General features: G+C 42.0%; 1 protein-coding gene across 4 annotated transcripts in view; it reads right to left on the minus strand.

Moving 5' to 3' along the window:
* Nucleotides 1-22,955, minus strand: part of Ralgapa2 (Ral GTPase activating protein catalytic subunit alpha 2) — a 286,655-nt gene that overhangs the window by 60,623 nt on the left and 203,077 nt on the right. For all 4 annotated transcript variants that reach the window (XM_016002990.3, XM_006984478.4, XM_076570785.1 and 1 more), the window contains one exon: nt 15,642-15,769. In XM_016002990.3, coding sequence (XP_015858476.2) covers nt 15,642-15,769 — 128 coding nt within the window. Of the gene's footprint in view, nt 1-15,641; nt 15,770-22,955 lie in introns of those variants that run through there.

The following is a 22,955-nucleotide window of genomic DNA, read 5'->3' on the forward strand; positions in this document are numbered from 1 at the left end:
GAGTAAGCCCTGCTGGTGAAGAAGCTGCCCAGGAGCAAGGCTACCCATCTCTGCATCCTACAGTATAGTCATCACCACAGAGACAGGGGCTGGAGGAACACAGAAAGACAACTGCCAGGTTTCAGTGGCGTGCATGGCAAAGCCTGGGAACCACGAGCTTCTGAAAGAGGGTGGCATGGTACAACCACTTCTGGTCACAGAGAGTGAGCCAAGAGCCAGACTTTCCTGGGCAACCCAGCACATATCTGCTCCCTTGCTCTCTTCTTTACCTGCTTATATGGCATGCATGCTTTATCAAGTCTTCTCCTTCCCTATGGTGGGGATACAGCCACAAACGATGATGGGTTTGTCTTCAGTAGTGGTTGATGGACTCACGGGAGAAAGACACAATGATTAAATGATGAGAACTAAGAAAAAAAATGAGGCAAGACTGCCCAAGGAAGAGAACTTGGTATTTAGGACACTATATAAACGACTTTTCAACAGGGACTAAGGGAGAAGGGGCTATGAAGGCGCTGGAGGAGGGACACAGGCAGACAGAATTCTAGGCAGAGCATGCAGTTCTCGAGGCCGGTCTGTTTGGGGACCATTAGAAAGACTGGATTTTTCTGTAGTGTGGAGGGTTTTGAGCTACATATTTTGATTTCTGCCAGAAGGAAAACGTTCTGCTTTCTGCACAAATCTGCAAGAGAAGTAGTGAAACTAAGAGGAAGCTGTGTACCAGTCTAGCACATGATCTAGGCTGGAACTATGTGGTACAAGTGGGCAGAAGAAGCTGCATTTCAGTTATGTTTTAAGGATAAATTTTTACATATATTTCATTCCATAAATATTTAACAATAATCTGTCTGAGGGATTATTTTCCTCACTTTACAGATAAGGAAGCAGATAGATGTAAAATACTCGTTCCAAACCAAAGAACTAATTACCAGTCTAAAGTTGAAACCCAACGTCTGTCTGAGGCCAGCTCTCATATATGCCTGAAAATGTGGGTACTATGACAAAGACACTTTGAAATGGGTCTAGCATTTGTAGGAAGACGACTATCAGGGAGGAAAGGCGGTACCCTGAACTCTATAGGCTGCGCGTCACATGCTGTAGAGTGTGGGCTTTATCCCTAGGAGTGTAAAAGTAACCCCCAAACCTGCCCAAGCACAGGGGTCCAGTGCTATGACATCTGTGCCACTGCGGAACACGACACGTAGACAAAGGCTTTACATCCCTTCAAGTCTGTTTTCAAAGAAAGGAAAATATGCCATTCTAGTGTGCCATTACCAGTGACAGTCTACTTGACAGTTTGTCCACCTGCACACACACACACACACACACACACACACACACACAAACACACACACACACACACACACACCCCACACAGGCCTAGGTTAGCTCTGGAGCTCTAAGGCCTAGTTGACCTTATTTAACCTCTCTGGTCTAAGAAGTGATCACAGGGCCTAACTACAGAAACTCACATCCAAGGTAAATGAAAGAAAAGGCGAACAGACCCTGGCTCCACCCGCAGCAGAGTGGGTACTGTGAAATGCTTCCCAATCTTCAAGCATAGAGCGCATGCGTGATAACAGTCTAGTGCGCAACTGCAGGACTAATCTCTCCTTATCAGATCATTTAAACAGTCTTTCCTGATACAGCTTTCTAATGTATGTATACGTCACTATATGTGTTTATACTGTTGGGAATAAATTCTATTTTCAAAAAATATGCACATAATATGTGAAGGCTTAAACAAAGGGCTTAAGATTTTATAAATATGCTACTTAAATTTAAGACAAATTTTATGTTTCCTCTGATAGTCATAGTAACATCAGTTTCTTGGAGTAGAAATTTGCTTTTACTGACTTCAACTCAGTTAATTTTAAATGTGTAAAAAAACTCCCACACATCCTATTTATTTTCTCATAGCCAAGCTGAACGCTCAGCAGGAAAATATAATGTGATGACAGTTTCCATCTTCTTTGGGGAGAAAGTTATGAGTCTTGGGTGTGAAAGGCACAACACAATGGAGAGCGGCGGCGGCGGCTCCCCCATCGGCTCTCCGGCTCTCCGCCTTCTTTAAATTCCACAGAGGATGGCAGTTTGGATGGAAACCCCAAAATCTATTCTGTCCATCTGTTTTATTATTCTTAGAACAACTGTCAAAAGTTGCCCAGGGATCAAGTTGCAAACGTACTAATTTGCCTTTGAAAAGTGGGCCCTGGGGGAATTCTGGAACTCTGCTTATAAATTCAGAATCCCCTCAGCCAGCCAGCCTGCCCAACCCTTTGTGGAGGTATGAGACTTTGCACTTCCAGGCATACATCTGCCTCAAGGCCGGGATGCACTGATAGACTTACATCCCACTTCATAGGCAAATGAAGGGGAACCGCAGGGACTTGGCATCTTAAGGGCTGGCTTGTTCCCTGACAGGCAGACTGAGTTTTTTAGGAGGCAGCCCCTTCATTGATCATGGGTGGATGAAAGACCAAAGCTTTGTACTGGAGGTTTAAAGGCGTGAACATGGCAGAGGGATGCCCGTTCTGTACTCTTTTATATCCTTGGACCAAACAGGAGATAGGAGCCTGACATGAAACATTGAGGAAATAAGCTGAAGATAAAAACTATAAGCCACTGAACGTGGTGCCATTTGTTTCTGTGACTCGGTTGAAACAAAAAGGCTGTCTGGACAGACAGACTGTCAGATGTGGGCTTGTCAGGAATTACAAGGCATACCTAGAGAGCGGTCCACACTAAAATATTGGGGCATTTAGGGAACATGCTACTCTGCTCAAACCTAAGCAGATGCCCATTCCTTAGGCCGGCTGTGCTTAAGGCATGTGCAAACACAATATACAGATGGAAGTGCATGTGGGCTCACTGGATGCAGGGAGACGAGGGTCAGCACTGATCCTCCTAGTGACCAGCCTTCTCCAGCAAAAGCTCTCAATGCATAGGGCCACAGATGACACCTGAAAAGCAAGGTCTATCTGCTTTGGAGTTGGGAGTTTCTCAGTATTACAGAAAACTGGAAAAGAGGCCCCTTCAGGCTCACATGATGGCATTTAGATTGTACTTGCTCGGATTACCAAAAAAGTATTCGGCTTTGATTAAAAAAATTTCCTTGAGCATGTTGCAAATGACTGCAGCAGGGAACCTGCTGGGAGCCTACTGCAGCCGCACAGAAGGGCTCACCAGTGGGACCTGCTGCTTTGTCCTCCTTTGCCTTTTCACAATCTCTTATTATAATAAGGCATGTATTATCCTTTTTAGAGATTTGAATAACAGAAAGTCTCACTTTCAAAATACTGCTTATAATCCCAGAGTCTACGATGTTTTCTGTTGATGCCGGTCCTTTCAAAATGGGATGGATAATTAGTAAACTGAAATTTGATTAATGTTGGATTAAGAGGTTCTGATGTTTCCCTGCAATGTGTTATTTCAGTCTGTGGTCACTGGAAGAGATTGTCTTTAGGAAACTTGTTTCCCCTACTTTCCAGAATGGGAAGATGAACTTCAAACCTTGTCTTTTAAATAAAGAGAATTCAGTCTGTACAAGTCAGACTGAATTTTTCTTTTTCTACCCACTTTTAGAAATTTCCTTTGTTACTCTGAAGTTGGAGCCAATGAATTAACTAAGACAGCACAAAATAAAACAAAAATACAAGTTTTCCTCAGAACTGCTCAGGGTGAGTCCTTCCTGGTTATGATGGGTAACTTGGCATAGAGGTTTTAATAGCCTCTCCTCTCAGTAGGCTCCAGCACAGACTTTTGGGAAAGTGAAGAACTTCTCTGGAAACAAAGGGTCCGTCTGGTCTGGCATAGATTTCAGTCTTTGAAAGTAACTGCTTTGATAATGTCCCAAAGAAAATTTTAATTTATAGTACTTTATGCTTCCAAATGTCAAAGTGAGGGCTACCTCTTGTAGATTTGCTGGAGTCATCTAGGGCCAGATAATGACCAGACGGTTTCCGGATCAGTGACCAGGTTCTTGTACTCTGTGTTTCTCTCTGCTGAAGAGTGTGGAAGGGTCAGAAATCAGAATGAATCTATGTCATCCCCAGGTATCTGTAAATGCTAAGACACTGTCATTTAAGGTGTAACCTTTTGCTCTTTGAATATTCAGACACCAATAAATGCCACATGCCTAGAAATGCTCACAGCACTATGACAAAGGTAAGCAGGGTCAGCAAACATTCTCACATGCTTTTGACATGACAACCATTTCCACTTTCCTAACAGCTTTCTAATAGCAAACTGTATTTAGGAACAACAGTGGAATTTGTGTCATCATGACCAAAGGATTACAGTGCAAACCCGAGATTCTTCGGGGACCCAGCAGGTTTCTGGTCCCTATGGAAACGAAACCTCAGACATTGTCCTCCACTCAGCTGGAGGATAAGGCCAGAGGCTTTTGTGCTCAGCGAGATTTCGTCCACAACCTTCCTGCAACAGACCCTAGTGCTTCCTCCCAACTCCTTCTAATTGAGATGCAAATGCATCTCTCTGGCTGATTACACTTCCCTTAAAGCAACTGACGAATGCAGCTGTACCCAGAGTTTGTAGACTTTCCAACAAGTGACTTCAGCTGTCAGTATTTGCATGCTTGGCCTAGACCAGCCCACTGCCTGCTGGTCTCAGAACTTCCTTTGGGCAGCACAGGCGTTTTTTATTTAAGTGCGTAAAATTTACACACATTAATAGTTAAAAAAAAAAAAAAAAAAGCTGCCCGCCCCCCATCCCAGCAATGGACTAGTAGGGCCCTAGGATATGGAACACCAAAGAAGCAGGGCTTTCTGGCCATTTCCCTCTGAGCTGGACTGGGGCTGTCACTCCTTCCTGAGGGTCTGGGTTTTGGTGGCCACAGTAAGTCTCTCTTTGTAAGTTTTCTGACTTTAACCATCTTTGAGTTCAATCTTTCTCCCCCAAATCTACTAAATACTAATGGCTCAATGAAAACTGTTTACCAAATAGCTTTCATGTTCTTTTCACACTGTTCAACAGTCCATTAATTTCAAAATAAAAAGTCCTTCAATAAATTTTAGGGGGTATCAGTGAAATCAATCAATCAATCAATCAATCAATCACTCAATCAATGTGCAAGGACTGAGCATAGGACCTTGTACATGTTAGGAAAGTGCTCTACCACTGAGCTAAATTCCCACCTACAAAATTATTTTGAACACAATAAAAGGAAACATGTATAACATTATCATCCAATAAAATACTATTTCATATAGTACCTACTTTTCAAGAACTCTTCTAAAAACCCCTTTAAGCTGTTTTTTTTCCAATGTGCATCTGTATCCCACCAGGCAGCAGACATAACAGGTACCCTGAGTGTTCAGGACAAAGCTGGAAATACACCTTTAAAATGGAAAAGCAGGGCCCACAAGGTACAGATGTACACAGATGCATGCACAGTCTGTGTACGCTTTTAATCCCAGCACTTGTGAGGCAGAGGCAGGCGGATCTTTGTGAGTTGGAGGCCAGCCTGGGCTACAGAGTGAGTCCCAGGAAAAGCTCAAAGCTACACAAAGAAACCCTATCTTGAAAACAACAACAACAACAACAAAAATGCAATGTTATAAAGTACTCAGTTTTATCTTTTGATACTGTTTTCCAAAATGGGTTTACCAAATGAATGTTTTCTTTCCTTCACTGCCTGCACGGGCCCCCTCCATCTGTACACATATATGCATAATGTACCAGGAGGTAAAGGGGACTGACAAAGGTAAGAGAAAGAAAACAAGGCATACTGGGAACCTCACAGTATGGTAGGGAGCTGAATACTCAATGCAGAGGAGAGTGGATCTTGGTGCAGACTTCAAGGGAACAAAGACTGTGTAGGTGGGAGGATGGGAATCCATGTCACAGGAGAGACCCACCAGTAGCAAGTGGGGTGGGGTGCAGCAAAGTGACCCTCAGGTCAGCAGAGTGGGAAGGAGCATCTCTGCCCATGACAGCCTAGCAGCGAGAGGGGAGTGACCCGGTTGAGAAAGTGGCCAAGAGAGGAAGAGCCCAGGCTCTTTTGGACATCTTCCCAGGCACAGCATCAGCCTGGTTTCTTACAGACTGTTAGAAGGGTTAGTTTTCTTGAGATGAGGTCTTTTTAAGTGTCAATGCATACCAAAAAGTAACGAAATAGTTCCTCTCTTTTCATGAAAGCTTCCCCTGCAATCAGGTGCTTCCTATAGGTTTCATGTCCTGGGCAGCTTTGACCCCAAAAAGCAGACCTTTATCATAGGGCAGGGTATTCTCTACAAGCCCTTGAAGGAGACATCTCCTACCCTTTATTTTAATACTTACTGGGTAAAAAGTAAACATTCCAGCCATGTAACTCCCAGCAGGGATCTTCTAGTTTTCACAACCAAGGCTTGGAACCCATTATTTATGGGAACCAGGCTGGCACCAAGGCAGCACTTACTAGACTTCTAGTCAGAACTGGATGCTACTTTACTGTTGGCACCTAATAGCCGTGATGGTGGTGTTGATACTGGGTCTCATGAGATGTGGACTATAGTGGCTAGAAGGACAGGTGTCTAGTAAAGAGGCTGGGTGCTACTAGCAAGAATGGGATGGAAATCCAGTAGGCTCAGATATTATTTATTATTATTATTATTTTATTTTTTGGTTTTTCAAAACAGGGTTTCTTTGTGTAGCCTTGGCTGTAGTGGAACTCACTCTGTAAACCAGGCTGGCCTCAAACTCAGAGATCTGCCTGCCTCTGCCTCCGAGTGCTGGGATTAAAGGGGTGTGTCACCACTACTGGCAAACTCAGATATTCTTAGTCTTTAGGAGAAATTAAAAACAAACAAACACCTACATTTTGTGGGCTGGAGAGATGGCTCAGCTGTTAAAGGTTAGGCGTACAACCAAAAACAAACAGGCAAACAAAAAACAAAACAAACAAACAAACCCAAAAAACAAAACCTATATTTTGGGGGAATGAGGAGATGGCTCAGCAGTTAAGTGTGCTTGCTGAACAATTATGAGAAGCAGAGTTCAGATCTTAGCACTCAATACAAGCCAGGCAGCCCACAAATGGGTATAACTCCAGCTCTGAGGGATCCAATTCCCTCTTTTAGCTTCCAAGAGTACAGAGTTGCTCATACCTGTATACACATGTGCATATACACATGCATACACACACATGAATAAATTAATCTTTTTTTAAAAAAAAATCTACATTTTTTTAGGGGCTAGGAAGATGGCTCAATGGTTAAAAGTCCACACTGCTCTTGCAGAGGGCCTGGGATGGGTTCCTAGTACTGATGAGGACTCACCACAGTCTGCAACCCCATGCCTTCTTCTGGCCTCTGCAGGATTCAGGCATGAATGTGATACACATACAGACAAAACACTCATACATAAACTACTCTTTAAAAAAAATCTACAATTTTAAAAATGCAAAGTCTCCCCATTTTTCACTGTGGCTGACAATCTTCAGTTTTGTGTTTTGGTAACTCAAGGAGGCTAAGTGCAGTTCAAACAAAGCCCATCTGTAGGCTGGATTCAGCCTGCAGGCAGCTGGTCTGCTGGTTCTAGGCTCTGGTTGTTTGCATGACGTTGAGCTAAAGCTGCTCTCTGGCTGGCTCTGCCCACTGGTCTCAGTTCTGCAGGTAGGTTCATTTACAACCTCCTAGGTACTAGAGATGATGCCTTCTTGGTTTTAATAGCTTCCAGATGCCTAAGACTGCATAATGGCCAGACTTTCTCTAGACTGGCTCTGAGTTGTGAGGCCCTTCTTCCAATGTGGCACCCAGAGTAGCACACTACCTTTTGGATGATGATGCTTGAGCCTGTAGGAGCAGAGGCAGTATCCTAACTCCTAGGAGTGGATCTTGAGCTTTTTTGCACCATGTCATAAAGAACACTGGTGCTACCAAATGCTACACAGGTCACCCTTCCATCTCTCCCATGAAATCTGTGGTCACTCTAAATCTCCACTGTTGTTCAGGATGGCTCCTGTCAAGCCATGTCAGCCCATTCCTGCTCTTACACAGCTGGCTACCCAACCCAAGCATATGGCATTTCTTTCATGCTTTCCAGTCCTCTTGTTTGGGCCAAAGGTAGCATCTGCTGAGACCACCCTAATTTCTGACCTGGCCTTGGGTTAGTTAACCCACTCACCACCACCCTTTTTTTTTTTTTTCAAATGATAGTTCTAGAATTTTGCTAAGTCATTAATAAAACTGTTGAATAGGAAGATAGGTAGGCTAATGTACAGAAAGCAGCACAGTGTAGTTCAGAATTAAGGTACTGCAGTTCTGGCCACAGTGAAGTCACCCATCTCTCAGCGTCCCATAGTTCTCATTCATGTCTGCCAGGTGATCATGATACTTTGTCAAAGTTAAGATTTGTATTTGTAAGTTTCTACGCTCTGAAAAAAAAATGTAATGTGTTTTTGACACCCTACTCTTTGAGAACACATTCTTTTCTGTTTAATGATTTTAGTCTTACATATTTACAAGGGATCCAAGCAATGCTTCAAAATTCAGCCTTTAACTTTATTCAGAAAGGAGAGAAATATTTTCCTGTTTCCAGTTCTCAGTGCATCTTTTATTAGCATGATTTGTGGGTGTGGGTGTGGATGTGTGTGTGTGCGCGCGCACACACACACACGCACTCGCGCGCACACACATACACGCAGACATATCTCTATGGCTCTGAGCTCTACTACATATGTGCTCTGTGTAATGGTAGACATGGGTGGTCTGAACAAGGACTTTACTCATAGGAACCAATCTCCTTTCTTTTTGGTGTATTCTCTATGCCATGGCAGCTCCAGAAGATGGGAACTCTGGGGACATTATTATAAGTGTCGATCCTCTAAGCACTTGGGGCTCCTTTAATCTTAATTTACAGATTTTCAACTTGAATTTATCAGAAACCAACTTCCTGAGCAACTACTTTGGTTACTCTTTCATGCCTCTCCTTCTTTCTCAGAGAAATCATTTTGATTTTATTTACTTATTCGTTGGTTTTGAGGCAGGTCTCGAGTGTCCTAGGCTAGCCTTGGGTTTGCTATGAAGTTGAAGGTAACCTTGCACTCCTGACATCCTGCCTCCACCTCCGGAGTGCTGAAATACAGGTGTGAGCTACCATACCCCATGTAACCGAAACTTAAAAATCTCACTGTTAGGAATCCCCATTCCTTCTTTCTTTCTTTTCTTTTGTTTCAGTCCTCCTTTTCCTGCATGGGGAAATGTAGCACTTACCCTTCTCAACTTTAGTGTCTGCACTGTGCTTCCCAAGTGTCTAGAGTACAGTCTACTTCCACTTTTCTCCCATTCATATACAAACTCGAGTACAACGCCACCACTTTCTGCAACACTCAAAGTCACAACATGCTTTCCAACTATTAAGGCATGAATTCTAAATGGTACATTTTTGGGGTTCACTTTCAGTTTCCTGAAAGGTGAGACTATCTCCCAAATGTTTGCACCTATAGTAGAATGTGCTTTAGAGTCAATACCAAGCAGAAGAAATACCCATTACAACTCTTTTTCTTATAGGTCTGTTTAGAAGTACCAATTCTGTTTTTTCTTTTTCTTTTTTGTGTGTGTTTTTGTTTTTGTTTTTAAGACAGGGTTTCTCTGTGCAGCTCTGGCTGTCCTGTGGACCATGACATTAAAGGTGTACACCACCACTGCTCAGCATAGAGGTCCCAATTCTTAAAGCATCACCCATCCCTTCCATCTGCAACTTGCTGCCATTCAGTCTACTTAAATTCAGTCCCCCTCACATTAGTTTCCCCTCCATAAGTGCTCAATTCCATCCTCAAGTGTTTTCCTTCTTTCTGGTGCTCTAATTATCTGGTATGTCTTGACTCCTCCCTTGTAGTAACTCAGTTCTCAGTCTTCTTACACACAATTTTCCATGTAAAGACCTGAGACTATTGGCTCCAATGATGGATGAAGCCAACTACTAGGCTATGTCTTGCTTGGCCAGTTTGCTGAAAGCAAAGCTTCCTCTCTCTCCTCTTTGCTCCCCTTTCCTATGTCTCTATACCTGCCTGTTCCTTCAATGTCTACTCTATAATTGCCCCACAGAAGGCTATCTATGGTTATACACTGAATCAGTTCACCCCTGCATAGATTCTAATCTATCCCCTTGCCTCTGCTACAGACCAGGACCCATTCTCTCTCAGAACTCCTTCCACAGCTCTGTGCATGCTCTCACTGTCTCTGACTTCTCTGTGTGCCTGTACCTGCATGTGCATACCCTACACTCTGCCATACAGGAGCATCTATCATTCTCATATGTAATGGACTTTCATAGCCTGGTCCATGAGCAAACAGTGTCCGCTCCCTTGGAGTATCTTATTCACATTTATATTCCTAGTGGCTAGGATGGTGCCTGGCATATGACAGGAAGGCTACAAATGTTGACAAATGCATAATTGGTTGTGCATGGCAAACTACAACACATGGTGTGGCTTGGTTTCCTTTTTTGCAGTGTGGGGGAGATGGGCAGAAGAAATCAAAGGTCTGTCCTGGAAGGAGAGCTCAGGATCCCACCAGAGAAGAAAGAACCTGGATTGTCAGAGCTTTAGAGAGGAGGTCATTTTTGAAGCTATGTAAACTGGGAGCAGAATCTAGTGATGATATTAAAGTCACATGTCTAAGAGAGAAGCTTTAGTATTACCAAATGTTTACGTAACTGTTAGCTGAAAATGAAAGCAAATCTCACTTGTGACAGAAGGAGGCATACAACTACATTATCATAGGCAACACCAGTTCTCTCCATCAAATACTTTCAGAGAGTAGAGATGGCAAACACCACTGAGACTATTGTTCTACGGAAGTGGACGTTTATTCTGGAAAGCCATCATCTACTTGGTGAACTCCTCCTAATGGGCATATTGCATATGGTGAAGGAACCTTTTCCCTGAAACAAGTTATCTGCCCAGAATGAAAGCCCTTGGCTCAAATGGTTGTAGAAACTTCTATAAGCAGACCACAGTTTCATTTTGGGTTTTTAGTTGGCTTGGGAACTGTAAACATAACTTGTGGCAAGCTTCCCGCTTACTGTGCTCTAGGCACAGGAACAGGCCCTGCTTGCCTGGGAGCACTAGGAAGAGGCAGATGGTAGGTGAGCTGGCTCTCACTACTCAGTGGTGCCGTGGCCACGGGATGAAGGCATGCTTGGCAGATTTGATTCAGCCCACTGAGGAGGTTACAGGAAAGCCTACAAGACACAAAAGGCTGAGCACCATTAGGGGATGCTTTCTACACACAGCCCTACTGTGTTCACATTTTTTTAACGGGAGACAATGATATTTTTTCAGTCCTCTATGTGACTCTCCCACACAGTTCCAACTGTTTGATCAATTAGCCAAGAGAACCTCACACAGGAACTCCTTTGATATTGACCCCAAGCTAGATTTACTGCTAAAAAACAAAACAAAAAAAGCCCAAAAGACAAATTTGTTCAGGCGGTGCTTCCAATTCCCAATTAATTAGAAGTGCATTTTTTTAACATTACAGAGTCAAATTGACACTTAACTGTCCACATTTCTGCTATTAGTTAAAATGTACATGAAAATGGGTCCCAATCAAGTTTATTCTAAGGAAGTTAAGTATCAATCGCCTGGGGAGAGGATGGGATGGTAGAAATAACTAAGTGATTTCACTGGCTCTTTGCTTCGGCTATCATCAGGCTCAGCGTGGGTCAGTGTGCAGTCACTACACAAGACGGCAAGTGCTCGACCTAAGGATCTACAAAGGTCTGGATAAACCACACGGCCATTTGTTCACAAAATGGCCATTTGGACACCTGGACAGTGAGTGACATTGAGATGAAACGAGCAGCTTGTCAGTGTTTGATTTCACAACTATAATCTACATATTAGACGCAAAACAAGGACACAGGGTGGATATATAAAAAGGCCTGGGTGAAAAGGAAATTCTTATTGCTCAACTCTGTGCCTTGCATCTCAAGGGAACAGGTATCAGTAATTCTTTCTCTGATATTTGGTCTTTAAGTGAAGTTTTCTTCTAGGGCAGCAGATACAAGCTGCTTCCTTCCTTAATGAGTCTGGGTTCACACCAAAACAGCTGTGCTAAGGGATATACTGGCCTGACTTTAGGGGAAAAACAATAACAACAAAAAACACCACCACCACCACCCCCCCACCCCACACACACCCCTACCAATGCCAGATATTTGGAACCAGAGTTCCTCAGTATGTACTGGGGATTTCAGGCAGGGCTTCAGGGCCACATGGCTTGGGCAGCGGGACATGAGAACCTGTTTCCTCAATGACTAAGATGTCATAAAAGCTGAGAGGTCACATTCTTCGTCCAAAGCAGAACTCGCTTTGAATGTGGAAAGAAAGCAGCAGTGAGTGACCACAGAGCCATGAGCAACCAAAGAACCCTATCAAACCCTTCCTTAGCTGCGTCACTCTCTTGTCGTAGCCAATCATTTACTCTGCAAACTACCCCAGACGGAAAGCGATTACAGAGTGACCCAGGTTTCTCTGCCTGTCAGTGCTCCCTTGCTCAGCAGCAAACTAACAGTGGAGAGGGCTGCTAGAATACACATACAAGAACAAAACATGTACAGGTAAAATTGTTCTGTGCAGTGTTTTTACTAAGAACAAAACATATGCACACATGAGCTATGGCATATGAATTGCAAAATTCCATTGATTCTAGATGATGAGTTGAGAGCTTATAGATTTGTTATCAAGTTAGTATTATATAATTTAGAATGATAAAAAAAACAATGCCAAAAATTTAAAATTTAACACTCCTTTACTTTGAGTGATAATAAATAGAAATAATTGGAAGGCAGCAGAAAAATGAATAGTGCTTTATACTTCAGGACCTTTCAAGGCGCTTTCTCCTCTCTTTAAAGAGGAACACCACATACTCAGTCCTCATTGGTCAGGTTAAGCCACTGGCACTGATCAAGATACATCCAAGGGTTCTGCACAGCCTTGTAGGGGATGGTAGCGCCTACACCCCTTGCCTACCCACTGTCTACTGGGCAGCCCTGGATGGACCTCTAGCATGCTGTGCTAAGATGAGAACTCTGAGGTGCATGCAAACTGGAAGTCTGAGAAGCTTATTTGGGGGTCACCTAGAATGCTATTCCTACCGTGGCTAACTTTTTGGTCCATCACAGGCAACCTGATAGATCTGAACATGTATAGGATTCATGCAATATATATGTACCCCCTCCCCGCCCCCTAGAGCACTGAATCTTGGGTCCTCTGTCCAGAATGTCACCTATGCTTCTGAAGACAGTTTCCCTCTCATTCTCCAATCTCTGCTTTAGGGAGGGCCCCCTTATCCTGATTCTTGTTCACCCCAACTCTCAGTTTCACTTGTTCTCAGAAGACAGGGGAACCAGTCAGCTTGAGCACTCCTTAGGTTTCATTTCTAAAATGTGTGCACAAGGACTTGGCTCCTGGATCCCTGCTGTGCTGCGGTAGCCCTAGCTTCTAGCATGGAGTTGCAGACAGTCCAGGAACTGTTTGTTTGGTAAATGAAGAAATGCAATTAGCACTCAGAATTAGGACTGGTTAGAATATTCAGTGTTTTTCAGAATCCAACTATATGAATATATGAAGCAGCGAATTCCAGTATCAGCTATGACACTGAAGTAGTCCAGATGTTCCCCAGAGCACTCTGAGGACTTCAATGTTCTAGTGAACATTACGAAGCAGCTGACACAGGCATCTGGATATAGTTGTAAAACTTAGTGAGGACTTTAAAGTACAAGAACTTCTCTTTTTTCCCTCCCATTTCCTCATTTTGATTATATTCCTTATTCTGACCAGAGTATTAACAGTTCTACAGACAGAAACAGTCACTGTATGATCACAAAGTTTTTCTCACATGACTATATCTGGATAAAAATTTGTTTATATCATCTGATTTACAGTTTTAGATTAATAATAAATTAATTAAAGAATATATAGAAGAGAAAAATATTTCAAACTTTATAATGATCAATATAATAGGTCTTGTTATTATTTTTTTCCTCCTTTTAATATTAAGTTGTCCTCTAGGATGTCAAATCGTCTGTTTTGTGAGCTATTTTTGGGTACTGGCACCCACAGTCATGATATGATTTCCTTGAGGTTTTTAAGGAGATACTGATTATTATCTTTCCAACTTTTAAAAATAATGTTTTCCCTAAATCTGACTGCTCCAAAGGTACCTAGTTACCATTCAGCAAAATTGCAAAGCATTTATGTTGTGATGTGCTTGATAAGTGGAGAGGGTGACAGGATTAAAAAACAATAAACAAAAAACACAGTGGACTTCTACAAAATAGGATGCTCTTGTTTTCAAAGGACTTTTGTTGCCTTGGTCCAGCATCCTTGACAGACAGGTGTCTAGCTCATCCCAGTTCGTATGTCAACTGACAGATCAGTTGTTGGATAGGTCTTTTTCATATTTGTCAAGAAGTTCCTATAAGCTGCAGTTTGTGTGAAATAAAATCTCCATGCTGGAAGAGAAAGTGGCAGCAGCTATAGATTATGTCTGGGGTGTTCTGGAAGTCTCCGCAGTGAGTGCTACCTCCAAACACTCCCCACCAGCCTGGACAAAGAGGGAGAGTGTGCTGGAGGGAATAATGCAGCCTGGCCCCAGGGGAGGGACCAGATGGGACCTAATAGCTCTTTTCTACTACTAATTTCTATGATAATTTTAAGTTGCCACATGGCATATGTATTTTTAAAATCTAAAGGCAGGATATTAGTCAACCAAATGACCAATATTTTAATGAAAGGTATGTCACAAACTGTATCTCTTTACATGTTATTTTTCACTCTCCATCTACCCACTAATAATACATCACTTATAATTAGGCTGGGAGAAGTCTATGGAGAGAGGTCAAATAGAATGTGTTTTTAATCATTATCAATAGCAATTAGAAACAAAGAAATTCTAAGTTTTATTAGGAAGTCAGATGGTTTTTGTAGTGGTTTTATGACGTCACTCATTTTAATCTTTTTCGTTTCTCATAGTTAGAGATCACATGTGAATTTAAGGATACACATGCCAATTAATGCTTGAAAGAAAAATTAGAAACATGAAATTTCTTCTGTTTTCAGAGATGAGGTCAGGGATTAAAAGAAGAAATATTAATGACTGCAGAAAATTACCAAAAAAATTTCTTTCCACTCTTACCGATGAATCCAGATACAACTTGATTCGGGGACTCTCTTCGCTCTCCTCTCTGCTAGGTGTAATTTCTCCTTCCTTCATTGTAGTCAGATCATTCAGAACTCTGCGTTTCTCAGGTGTGGTGTACAGTTTCTGGTTTATTAGTCATTTCATTTGCTTTTGCTTTCTGGTGCTCTGAATGAGACTTGCAATGATTTGCTCCATATTCCTCTTTCTACACAGCGGAATGTGACTCGAGATAGAAGAAGAGACTGACTCTGGGGAAAACCCCAGAAGCCATGAGCTTGAACATCATGACCATCACAGACTCTCAGACAGACTCGTGAACAAACTAGGAAAACAAATTCTACATTCAATGCAGCACAATATCACTGTCTTTCATAGAGATCAACCAACAGCACCACAGCCTGGGCCCGAAGCCCACTTACCTCTCCTGAAAGCTTGCCAGGGATCCTACCCTGGGGAGGGTTAATAAGTTACATATGTACAGCAAAAAGATACAAGCTCTGATAGAGTGGGATGAGGCACTTCACCGCTCTGCTGGCATTGATGCACGTGGCACAGATAAGGCTTGGCAGCAGCTTCCTACTCACGATGGCTCCATCGAACAGAGGTCCAAAGAATGGAACCTAGGATTCATAACAGAAAAACTATGTTCAGACCCAGCAACAGTTAGGGCAGAGATTAGAGAACTGATGCTCTGTGTGAAAAGACTGGGGATGATGAACACATACACAGGCTGTCACCCAGAGCAAGTTGAGAGCTTCCAAGTCAGCGAGCACAGATTGTCCCACCAGGCTTTTCCACGAGGACTTTCTACAAGGCCTTTTAAATGGCAAATTATGAAGTTCCCCCTACTATCCTCCACTGTCATTCACAGAAGTGGCATTATTCTTTCTACATGCCCATGCCATGTTACAATGCATGGTACACAGATGTACTTCCTGACACTCTATTCACAGTCTTCATTTTCTTAATTTTCCATCCTCTGCTTCCAAGATCCTGCATCATCCTCACTCCCTTCTGCTTTTAAGAAAGGCTTGGTTTTCTTTTGCTAGATCCATTTCCATCATGTGGGCAAACCATAGTGTTCATGGATGTCTTTTTTGGATTTCTTTCTTTTCTCTTCCTTTCCCCTCTGTTAGAATTTCATTAATTCTACTCACTACCAAGGAGGCTGTCAGCTCTGTGAGATCTGGAACTGGATCTGGCTAGTAACTCTTATATACACCTACAATTTCTCTTGATTTTTCATTAATTTGCATAATATTTATTATATGATAGAACTTTTATTCTAATCTATTCACTAAAGGGGCATGTGAAGAACACACACACACATACACACACACAACACACACACACACACACACACACACACACACAATTTCTACTATAGCCTAACTCCAAGTTTATTACAGATTTCAGAAAACAAACAGTTAAACATATACAGTATATGCTGTGTAAAATAGAAGATAATGCAGAGAAGAGCAAAGGACTTTTGGGTGGATGTGTATCTCCAATTCTATCAAAATGAGAGGGAGGGCTTTAATGAAAGATGTTTCATGGCAACTCTGCAGGAGATGGAGGAATGGACCAGGAGAGATGAGGACCATGGATGGGAGGACATTCCATGAAGATCAACAGGTGTCCAGCTTGTGACAGGAATGGGACTGGCATGTTTAAGCAAAGGCAGGAATCACAGTTGCCAGAGCCACATTATTAGAGGGAAGACCAGGAGGGAGAGAAGTCAGGAAGGAAACAAGAAGAGCTTTGTAGGAAATTGTAAGAATCCTCAATTTCTACTCTAAGGAAGACAGAAGCCTTCTAGAGGGTTTTAGAGAAGTGGAGAACACCATCTAACTTACATTTGTGTGTATGTGGTATGTATACATGTTTGTGCATATACGTACAGGTGCACATGAGTGTGTATGTATGCATGTAGAGACCAGAGATGGACATTGGGTGTCTTCCTCAATCACTCTCCACCTCGTTTTGTGAAGACAGGGTCTCTCACTGAACCTGACGCTCACTTAGCAATAACAGTAAGTGTAAGTGGAGTCACAATGATTCCGGTCAGTAGTCCCAGCAACTTGGGAGGCTGAGGTAGAGGACCATGAGTTAAAAGCTAGTCTGGGCAATATTGTCAATATATTTCAAAAAACTCCACACATTCCACGTGTATAGAGAGAACAACTCTAACAAAAGATGTGTAAGACATATATGCTGTGTAAGACATATATTCTGTATGCTGTGAATATGTGTTGCTCTGATTGGTTGATAAATAAAACACTGATTGGCCAGTAGCCAGGCAGGAAGTATAGGCAGAATAAGCAGACAAGGAGAATTCTGGGAAGAGGAAGGCTGAGTCAGGAGACGCAAATCTACTGTCCAGGAAGCAGCATGTAATGGCAAAACAGGTAAAGCCATTGAACATGTGGCAATATACAGATGAACAGAAATGGGCTGAGTTTAAGTGTAAGAGCTAGTCAGTAGTGAGTATGAGCTAATGGCTGAGCAGTTTTAGGTAACATAAGCATCTGTGTGATTATTTTATAAAAGGCTGTGGGACTGTGGGTGACGTATTTGTCCTGACCGCGGGCCAGGTGGGACAAAGAAAAACTTCAGCTACACATATATACTTAAAATACCCAAGAGGGGTAACAAATATTCATGCAAACCTGAATAAATTCAAAGTACAATATTCATGGGCTGGAAGTTTCAATACTGTTTAAGATGTCAATTCTTCTGGAATCAAGATTTAGATTCTAACACAAACTCAACTAAAATTCTGGGTAGACATATATTAGGTGCTTCTAAATTTATACAGAAATGGAAAGATAGAAATTAGCTATGATGGTAATGAGATGATTTATATTATTTGACTTCAAGGAATAATATAAAATTACAGAAATTAAGATATCAGAACAGTGGTATCAGGATTGATAAATTGACAAAACAAAATATACTGCCAGAGAATAGAGCCACACATTTACAGCAACTATTTGACAATAAGGCACCAGATTAATTTTATTGGGAAAAGGAAGTTTATTTCAATAAAGACTCTGGAACAACTGGATAGCCATATGAAAACCTGAACCCTGACCTCCATTTCATCACATACACAAAATGAGCTGGGTTACAGACAGAAATATTAAAACTAATCCTACAAAGGGGATGACAAGATGGGTCAGTGGGAAAGGGCCCTTGCTGCCAAGTCTGATGACCAGAATTGACATCCAAAACACACCCTAGATTTCTGCAAGTTTTTCTCTCACCTCCATGAATGTGCCATGGCATGCCCAACACACACACACACACACACACACACACACACACACACACACACACACACACACCACACCACACACAAATAATAAAATTAAAAATAAAAAACCCTAAAACTTCAAAAAGAAACATAAAAAATCTTTACAACAGTGGATAGACAAAGATTTATTAGGGCGCAGAAGGCACTGATCATAAGAAAAACAGAAAATAAAATCACCCATCTTATTGGAATAGAGATTTCCATCACTCATGAATATGTTTCCAAATCTTTTAACAGAATACCAGGTAAACAATTAAATAGTCTGCCAGAGTAATAGAACATCATGACCAAGCTAGATATATCACAATAAGGTATGTGTGAGTTTCCATTAAAAATTAATGTGTATAGTTAAAAAAACATTAATGTATTAAATGAGAAAAGTAAGACGATCATTTCAGAAGATGGTTTTAAAGTAAGTTTCATTAAATTCGAATTCTATTTATAAAAATTTCTTAGCTATCGAAAAAAAGGAACTTGTTAGGCATTTGAGTATCGCCATTCTTATGGCCTGCTGCTCATGTATTCTGTCCTGTTTTATAGCTGTGCTTTGAATAAAGTTTCCTTGCTACTTTGCAGGACAAAAACAAACAAACAAACAAACAAAAAACAATTTGCACTACCCATCTACTAAACTATGGCAATAGTGAACCACTGAAAGGTTGCTATGTGAGAGTGAATGAGAGAAGAACTTTTCATTAGTGAGTTTTGCCAGGACAGGAGAGAAAGAAAGGGGTGTGTGTGTGTGTGGATATTATGAGTTGGAAGAAAATAATAAAAACTGCTATTATTTTAATTGTTAGATTATTATATGATTATGTAGTATAATTATAATAAAGGGCCTATGGGAGATGGTCAAAACTAGATTTCAATAGATAAAGAACGGACTCATAAAACTACTTTTCTATCCTCAGCAACAACTGTTCAGAAAAGAAAATGATAGCATATATTATCATGATTATTATAACATCATAAAATACAGACTTCAGAGATCTTGTAGGTCATACAGAGAAAAGAAAAATTACAAAACCTTCACAGAAGTAGTCTAAGCAAATGAGATGATCGAGCTCTCTTGCATATATCTGCTCTATCTGACAAGAAGACTCACCATCACTATCACTTCCTCTTACAGATTCACTCAAGGACTCAATGCAGTGCCTGGTACAGAGATGACAGAGGTTAAGGAAGTCAAGACATTCCTTAGGAAGAGTGGGGTAGGGGCTTGTTTCAGTTGTAGGAAAGCATGCTCTAAACTGTAGCATAAGACAAGATACTAGAGCAGTTCACACAGGACCCATGGAGCCAAAGGGAGGGGTCACACGCTCTTTTGCTGTATGATGATCACTGAAAACTCATTTATGGAGCTACTTGGGACCTATGACCCCGTGAGGTGGTGGTGCTGACTTGTGAGATGGGGCATATCCCAGGAACCAGTGACTCCCAAGAGGGTGGTAATTCTTTTGTAATTAGAAACTGAAGTCTAGGTCTAAGGAGACAGGCAGGGAGGGGCCTTCCACTTTACTCTAGTTCTCCTGTTCCTCTGATGTTTGTCTGATTTCTTTGGAGAACTCAATGCAGTAGCACTCCTACTAGAAGACATGGCGTTCTCTCCAATGGCTACTGGCTACTTTGGGCTCTGGGATCACTGTACACTGAGACAGACAGTAAAGAAGGGTATGGGTGACCCTCCCCAAGGGAAACAGTGCTGCTGTTGCACAGTGGGGACAGGGAACAGAAAGCTCCTGGGGCGTCCCCTAATGGTCTCATACTCAATGGTGAAGCTAATGAAAGGTAACATCTGGAGTCCTCATCAGAACTGGGATTCAAATGGTTCATCCATCTAAACTTTCTGAACAATTCCTGGGTGCCTTATCCTAGTATGGTGACCAAAGCCTAGGTACTAAGATTTTCCATGACTGTTAACAAACTGGCTTTCCTTGCCATCTAGCTGCAAGATGAAGATACCTATGGTGTGCCTGCCATGTCCTCCATGATTACACAGCTCTGGCTGAGGAGAAAAGCATGCATCTAGAAAGTACAGCCCAAACTAATTTATACCCTTCAGGCTGGGGTGCACAGCAGGACATTTTCACATCCAAGTTCTCTTATTGGCCAGCTGTGAACACAAAGGCAGCTTTTTGCTGAGAAGTAGTGATTCCGAAGTTCATGGCACCCGTTAACACTGTTAAGCACATTGGCCTAGGGGTGTATCCAGCTAGCTAGGGTGAGGACAATATTTGGGACAAACCCCCATTGGATATATAAGAACTAATCCCCAAGGACTCAGTTGGAACATTTTGATGCTTCCAACCAGAGCTGGGCAAATGCTTCACAGACAACTCTGAGCTTTTAGAACTAGACTATTGCCAGTATGGGCTTACTGAGATCCAGTCCATGATGAAAACTTCCTTCTTTCCTAGTTGGCCAGTTATACATGCTGCAGGCATTGCACTCATAACAAAGACATGGCCATGATTTTTGTGTCTGGTTTTTTGGCACTGACTTTATCATGCAAGAAGATAGTAATGGAATGCAAAGGTTTTAGATTTGTTTCTGCTGAACATATTTGTCTTTCATGTGGATACAGGATGGATACTCTGAAGCACACAAAAATGAGAAAACCTTCATTATTATACATCTACATACAGAGGCTGCAGATGTAATTTTTAGGTGGTCCTTGAAAGTTAGGTGGCCAGAGACTAAAATGGCAAAGTCAGGTAGAGGGAGACTACACACTTTTATACTAGGAGCATACCTTCTTACAGCACAGAATGATGGGTGTAAAGAAAGGATCTGAGAGGTTAAGAGCAACTGCCATAATGAGCACAATTGTTATGAAGCAGTAAGTGTATGCTAAGGGTCACTGCAACTGTAAATTTGGAAATAACTTTAGATTTAGAGGCTAAGTAGTGAGGCTATTAAGAGCATCTACATGTGAGGGGAAAGGGGCACATGGAGAGTTGTCAGAGGCTTGACAGACCAAAACAGCTTTCCCCATAAATGCTTGGTCAAGGATAACTCCCTACTCCCCGCAAAAGAGGTTCCAGCTGCTCTAAAGGAGAATGCTTCCTTCATCTAGACTTAAACAGAACATTCAGGGGGTTGATTAGACTACAAATAATGTGTTTTCTCACATTTCTCACCAATCTTCTAAGAAAACCTAAAACTGAAAGTACTAATGAACAATCATGAAAGGATCATATACCATTTGGGGAATAAAGAAGTATCAATATGAGAGGTCAAAAGGGTGAAGTAGCTTCTAGGTAAGCAGAGACCATGTGAAAGACCCTAACCCTTCAGGCTTACACCCCCCAAACCCCAGGAGAATAAGGAACTAAAAAGAAAACTAGTTCCAAGGGCAACCTGACTCAGCCATTATTCAACCACCCCTGCAACAATGTAACAATGTAAAAAGATTTCTGTTAAGAGATGTGCTCAACTGTGACTGGGATAGTTGCAAGTGTTCCAGGAAGGACCACTGTGACCTTTGTGCAAACTCCACTCCCTCCCTGATACCCCCCTTGAGGTTTCGGGAAGAATGTACATGCGGATGTGACTGTACCCACTCTGTGATCAGACCATGATCTTGTGAAATGAAATTGTATGGGAATTGTAATCTTACGGCTTTTGTGGGTTTTTCCTTTAAAAGTACCCATGTGATTGCAATAGGCGCGACTCTTGCTCTCTGGAGCTGAGTTTGCCCAACTGTACAGCTGCATTAATAAACACCTCTTGCTGTTCCATCAACTGGATTGGAGTCTGGGTTCTTGGGGCGCCCCCTCAAGAAGGTAGTACCCTGGGTCTGGGGTCTATCACATGCAGACCAAAGGCTTGCCCTGCTCTAGGGATGCTCAATGGTAGGACACTGCCTAGGGCTTCCTGGTACAACCGAACACACCACCTATAAGTACCTCTCTACCTCTGAGAGCTATGGCTTGGTATCTCGTCACAGCTTTCCCCTTGGGGAAGTCCACAATCCCACAGGAATTATGAACTTTTGAAAGGGTGTATTTGCATTTCCGTGCCTATACGTGAGATACTGAAGTGGGAGATAGATAAGTCAATTAAAAAGTTAGTATTAGAAGACAATTTTTCTGTTTGGGAAAAAAAGTAATAAAAATTGTGGAAAGTACAACATGTTATATGTGCAGCACTTTTCATATGCTCTGTGATTCAGTGTAGGATGTGGCAAGGGGAAACAGATGTCTTCAAGAGAATATAGCTCTCTTTAAGGGAAACTCTCTAAGGTTTGCGCTGCTCAGGATATGGCTCGCTGAATTTGTGCTAGTTTCCTGAAAGATGAGAGAACACAGATTTAAACTATTTTGCAGAGCCTGGGGTAGACACAGTAAATAATTTCCAAGTAATGAGCACGTCCTGTTCGGAAACAACATGGCACCTCAATGAATGTCTTATAAGTAGGCTGATCACTTAATTTGCCCTACATACATAATTAATCTATGTTTTAATTAGTTAAGAGATTATATTAAGCA

This window comes from Peromyscus maniculatus, chromosome 4 (genome assembly GCF_049852395.1).
Source record: "Peromyscus maniculatus bairdii isolate BWxNUB_F1_BW_parent chromosome 4, HU_Pman_BW_mat_3.1, whole genome shotgun sequence".
Lineage (NCBI taxonomy): Eukaryota > Metazoa > Chordata > Mammalia > Rodentia > Cricetidae > Peromyscus > Peromyscus maniculatus.